The sequence below is a fragment of the Miscanthus floridulus genome, chromosome 17, assembly GCF_019320115.1.
Source record: "Miscanthus floridulus cultivar M001 chromosome 17, ASM1932011v1, whole genome shotgun sequence".
Classification (NCBI taxonomy): domain Eukaryota; kingdom Viridiplantae; phylum Streptophyta; class Magnoliopsida; order Poales; family Poaceae; genus Miscanthus; species Miscanthus floridulus.
The window spans coordinates 39,558,981-39,564,859 of NC_089596.1; the positions used below are offsets into that span (position 1 = coordinate 39,558,981).

The 5,879-nt window shown below is 44.8% G+C and overlaps 1 protein-coding gene across 2 annotated transcripts; it reads left to right on the forward strand.

Moving 5' to 3' along the window:
* Positions 1-436: 436 nt before the first annotated feature.
* Positions 437-5,111, forward strand: LOC136517888 (cysteine-rich receptor-like protein kinase 10). 2 transcript variants are annotated; one of them, XR_010774355.1, is made up of 8 exons: positions 437-1,453; positions 1,747-1,881; positions 2,705-2,835; positions 2,934-3,144; positions 3,531-3,768; positions 3,877-4,027; positions 4,113-4,597; positions 4,959-5,109. XR_010774355.1 is itself a non-coding variant. In XM_066511542.1 (7 exons), exons 1-7 carry the CDS (start codon positions 487-489, stop codon positions 4,464-4,466), a joined length of 2,187 nt encoding a protein of 728 aa, XP_066367639.1. In that variant the 5' UTR covers positions 437-486; the 3' UTR covers positions 4,467-5,111. The 2 variants fall into 2 exon arrangements, 1 of the variants encoding a protein (XP_066367639.1); XM_066511542.1 differs by having other exon boundaries at positions 4,113-5,111.
* The last annotated feature ends 768 nt before the right edge of the window (positions 5,112-5,879 follow it).

Genomic DNA, 5,879 nt, shown 5'->3' on the forward strand with positions numbered 1-5,879 from the left:
CACGCCTGTCATGGCCGGTGTGCACATCCTGGTGAGCGGCCTCACCATCATGCTGCTCAGCTGCTTGGAAGCCTGCTCCGGTGTCTTCCTGATCATCAGAAACAAGAAGAGGAGATAGCGGTCATACTTTTATTTCTAGTTTTTCTCTCTCTTTTTTCATGATTTATTGAGACCATTTTTTCCCTGAGATTCCTGCTCTTTTCTCCAAACAGCGACAGGGAACTAAACCTCTGGCAGGGAAGACAACCCAGGGAAACGAATTGACGTCAGAATCCTCTCGGGGGCTTCTCTTCCCTGGGCTAGACTCCCCATACTTCCAAAGTAGCCCTTATTATGCATCAGCGTCAAGAGTCAACCCTAGCGGTCTTGCCCCGCTATGCCCTTGTTCCTTGACTAGTAGTACTTGCTAGTACTAGACCCATAGTGACCCGAGAAATAGGAACTCGTTATTAACCTGCTCCTCCTCGCCATCTGGACATCGCAACAATGGCGATGACGAGGACGACAACCATGCTCTGCCGCCTCTTTGCCTCTGCTGCCGTTCTTCTTCTCGTCTTCCACCACGTTCCACTCGCTATCGGACAGCCGTTGCCGTGGCAGCTCTGCAACTACACCTCTGTAAACTACACGGAGAACAGCGCCTACCAGGCAAACATCCGTCTGCTCGAACGGCCTGTTCGCTTGTTGGTTTCAGCCAGAGCTTATCAGTCAGTCAACGGTGTTTTCCTCTCACAACGAATCAACATCAGTCAAGCTTATCAGCCTAATCAACCAGCGAACGTGCTCCCAAACAACGCGTCGTCGTGTCCAGCTCTCTTCGCCACCGGCACCGCAGGCACGGGGCCGGACGTGGTCTACGCTCTTGCGCTCTGCCGCGGCGACACCAACGCCTCCACATGCGCGAGCTGCGTCTCCGCAGCGTTCCTGTACGCGCAGCAGCTCTGCCCGCTAACGAAAGGAGCGACCATGTTCAACGACCCCTGCATCGTACGGTACGCCGACTGGGACTTCCTGGCCAACACCACCGACAACAGGGGGAATTTTATCGCCTGGAGCTTCGACAACGTCAGCTCGTCAGCGGCAGCAGCGTTCGATGCTGCCTCCGGCCGGCTCGTCAACGCAACCGCTGACTACGCGGCCACGAACTCGGCCAGGCGCTTCGGCACAGGTGAACTGCCGTTTGACCAGACTTACCCCATGATTTACTCGCTGGCGCAGTGCACGCCGGACATGACGGCGGCGGACTGCCGGACATGCCTTGGGAACATCATCAGGACGTTCACGCCCAAGTATTTCACCGGGAAGCATGGCGGGAGAGTTTTCGGAGTGCGCTGCAACTTCCGATTTGAGACATATCAGTTCTTCTCTGGCCGCCCGCTACTACAACTCCAGGGGCCGCCCGGGCCACCGCCACCGCCACCGCCACAGCCACAGCCACCGGTGACTGGCCAAGGTGAGTTTCGCTTAAACAGAAGCCACTTATCTTGAAGGTACCGTTTCTGGCCTGGCCATACATGATTTCCTTCCTAAAGATAACTGGACAGTATAGTACTGTTTACCAAAATAGCAGGGCAATGATGCGTACGCCTGGTGCGTTATTGACATAATAAATAAATAATGCCAACAATAATAAAAAAAAAGGAAAATTAATTATAGGTACAATTTTTTACCAACAAAGACCACGGTTCAGTTTTTATTGAGAGCTAATATGTGTCCCTGCTGGTACTACTGCTTTCACTTTTTCAGGGAGAAGAGATAGAACAGGACTGGTCTTGGCCATTGCATTGCCTTTAGCTGCTGCAATATTAATAGCTGTCGCGGTGACGTATTTTTGTTTTCGGAGTAGAAAAACAGAAGCACAACAGGACTCTGGAAAACCATGTAAGTCTGACTAAGTTCATTGATCAGTTTAATTGTAGTAGTGACCACACGCAATATATAAAATCAACTGGCCCACCAGCAGGGTATCGGTGATTTTTTTTTTTTACATACTCCATTGGTGTTATTTTCATTTCTGTTTTAGACATAAACACAGTTCATTTCTCCAAAATATATTGTTTAACTATTGTTATATTATAGTTATATATAAGAAATCACTCTTTATGACTTCTTGGGGTGGATTTTTTGTTGAAACTTTTGTAATAATTGACGTACGTTCTAATTAAGAGGATGTATATACGAAAATTACACCGGCTTATGTATCTATACATAATGTACATCTTGCTGTATATCTAGATATAGAGTCAGGGTTCAAAATTTCGGTGAAATTTTTGCCTAATTTCGGTAGTGGCCGAAAGAAAAATCCAAAATTTTGTAATACGCTAATACATGTGCTATATAACTCTAGACTCATATTTTCTATTATTTATATTGCATATTCTTCTATTTAATAGATGTGTAGTCATAAATCATACTAATATTTATTTAAATCTAAATTCTTTTAGAAAAAACATACTTCATGTGCTAGTCTCTAAAAAAATTGGCGAAATTTCGGCCGAACTTTACGAAATTTGGTAATTTCGGTGGTGGACGAATTTTTTGCAATACCAAAATAAAAAACCTTGTATAGAGTACATTATATTTACTTAAAAAAGACAGAATGACTTGCAATTTGAAAGGGAGGCAACAGCAATCAAGTTCCATGTAGGGAAAACCTTATGTATGTGAGCTGTGACACCGTATATATCTATTCTCTTCCCGACAGATTCTACTAATCCAGACAACATCCAAAGCATCGATTCGCTCCTTCTTGACCTATCCACCCTACGGGCAGCAACGGATAACTTCGCTGAAAGCAATAAGCTTGGCGAAGGAGGGTTCGGAGCGGTTTATAAGGTACAAATCATATCCAATTCTGATTTTTTTTTTGTTGATAAAATTCTGGACGAATTGGTGTGTGCAGCTCTGAGTGCCTTTTAATTTCACCCGCGCAGGGAGTCCTTCCTGATGGCCTAGAAATTGCAGTGAAGAGGCTCTCGCTTGGCTCCAGACAGGGAGTGGAAGAGCTGAAAACAGAGCTAGTATTACTCGCCAAGCTTCAACACAAGAACCTTGTGAGGCTCGTAGGCGTTTGTTTGGCAGAACACGAGAAAATACTTGTGTATGAATACATGCCAAACAGGAGCCTCGACACCATACTTTTTGGTACGTTTCTCTTCAAAAGAGAGCCGTTTCACAATATCAGCAAGCATCATAAATGTCAATAATGAAGCACGTCTTTTTTTTCATTGGTTACATGAGAGAGTGCAGTGTTTGCAAAGGTCCTAGTTGTTTTTTTTTTTGAAAGGAAAGGACCTAGTTATTAGGCATGCACTTTTAGTTTGTTATATTATAATGATATAAAAAGTAGGAAAATTTTTGCCATTTTATGTTTTAGAACATAATAAAAACAGAGAGAATAGGGTTAATGACTTGGGGGGGGGGGGGGGCGGGGGGGGTTTGCGGGAGTCAATGCTAAACGAAGCATTGTTGCTCTGCGTAGATCCATCTTTTTGAAAAATGACATAAAACGTTTATTGTTTGGATGGCAGATTCTATGAAAAGCAAAGAGCTAGATTGGGGGAAGAGACTCAAGATTATAACCGGAGTTGCTCGAGGCTTGCAATATCTCCATGAAGAGTCTCAACTCAAGATAGTTCATCGAGACCTCAAACCAAGCAATGTGCTACTCGACTCTGATTACAATCCAAAGATATCTGACTTTGGCTTAGCAAAGCTCTTCGAGATGGACCAATCCCAAGGTGTCACTAGTCATATCGCTGGAACATAGTAAGTAGAGTGTATATTATACTGCATTTCCTTGGAGAAGCATATCAAGATATGTAACACTGGTATGGTATATAGCCTAAGATACTAACTGTTAGGTTCATATTTCAGTGGATACATGGCACCTGAATACGCGATGCAAGGGCAGTATTCTGTGAAGTCAGATGTTTTCAGTCTTGGTGTTTTGATTTTGGAGATAGTCACAGGGAGGAAAATCAGTAGCTTGGATAACTCGGAGGAATCAGTTGACCTCTTAAGTCTTGTGAGTACTTCTGTGCAGCTGACAAAGAATAATGTTCAGAACTAAATTTCTTGTAACGGCCAAATAATTTATCGCATATGTGCAGGTATGGGAGCACTGGAGCACAGGAACAATCGAAGAATTGCTGGATCCATTCCTGCTGGGCCGCCGAGCTCCTCCAGATCAGATGTCGAAGCTCATCAACATCGGGCTGCTGTGTGTTCAGGACAGCCCTGCAGATAGGCCGACGATGTCATCTGTAAACGTCATGCTTAGCAGCAACACAGTCTCGCTCCAGGTCCCGTCCAGGCCTACATTTTGCGTTCAGGAGATGGAAGGCAACTCGCACCTTTACTCGGATGCGTATAACAGGGCACTGAAGTTGCAGTCCACCGACAAATCAAAAGCAACGATAATGTCGACGAATGAGGTTTCGCTCACAGAGCTTGAACCAAGATGAGAATGAGCCTTCAGCCTTCCCAAGGTGTATCACGCAGCATCATATATATACTCTACTTTTGACAAATAAATAGTGGCCCGAGAAACCCTACCCCATGCGTTTGTGCATTCAAGATTCTCTTGGCTTGTAAGGCTGTCCGCACCGGGCAGCGCTAAAGCTGCCGGTACGCTACTGGTAGCGTGCGCGTGGTGCGCACCGCGCGTCTATAAACGGCCCGGGAGCGTACCGGCTGCACAGCAGACCGCCACAGACCGCGCGCGAGAGCAGCCTGCTGAAACACTGCAGCACCATTGTAGCAATGAGAGAGGGAGTTGTGGAGAGAGAGAAAGAGGGAGGGAGGGGAATAAAATATGGAGTAGTTGGTATAGAGTATGGGATAGAGATGACACGGGTGCGGGAGAAATAAGTATAGAGTAGAGAATCTCGATGACTATGATAGAATATTCTTTTTTAGAGATGGAAATAGAGGTCGACGAGTGCGGATAACCTAAGAATGTACTAGCTAGGAGTATATATTATGTACCAAAAGATCCAGTCATATAAGATAATGTTCAGGGTCATGTAGGGTATCTGCTTATGCCATTTCTTCAGTGTATGGGTGTAAGTTAAATCTAAAAGAGACTATAATTGTTAGAAAACATTTGGTAAAACTGATCCTCAATTTTAACTCATGGATCCACTTAACATATGGACCCCGTTGTCGTTTAGTCCATGCGAGATTATTATTAATTAATCATCCATCCCTCTTCTATTCTCCTGTATCTTTCTCCTCCGACCCATGCTGCACCTCTGCTTCCATGCGCACGACTTGCTGGCCTACTCTACCTCTTGTTGTGCAGTTCCTCTTCCCGTGGAAGTCGTTGCTCGCCGCCTTTCCTCTAGCAACATTGGCAACAATCACACCCAGCCCCTCCGCCACCACGCCAACAGTGGTGGTTGTAAGATTTTGTATACTAGATTTTTCTTTTGGTTTTGTGTGATAGCTTTTTGGTATTGCTTTTGTACCATACCTTGCCTTGCATATCATCATGTACATCAGAGCATCCATGAGCTTCACTTGTATATCCTTTAGAATGAGTTGATGCTATTAGTGATGCGTATCATGTGTAGTACATGATGGTGCTTGAGCAAGCTTAGGCTCTTTAATTTTGATAAATGGCACAACTTTGAAAAGCTAAGCTTGTTTTCCTAATGTGAACACGATGCTTAACTGAGGCGAAACATGAAACTTGTTCACCTCTGATTTTGGCTCCTAGCATGTGTAGGCTTGATTGATAATTTGTGTTGCCATGCTTATGCTAGATTTGCTAGAGCTTCTACTATGGGCCAAAGGCCGAATTTCATTGCGAATGTTTAGCCCATGATTAACCTTGGGAGAACATTAGTTCTTTCGTGTCGCAAAGACACAACTTG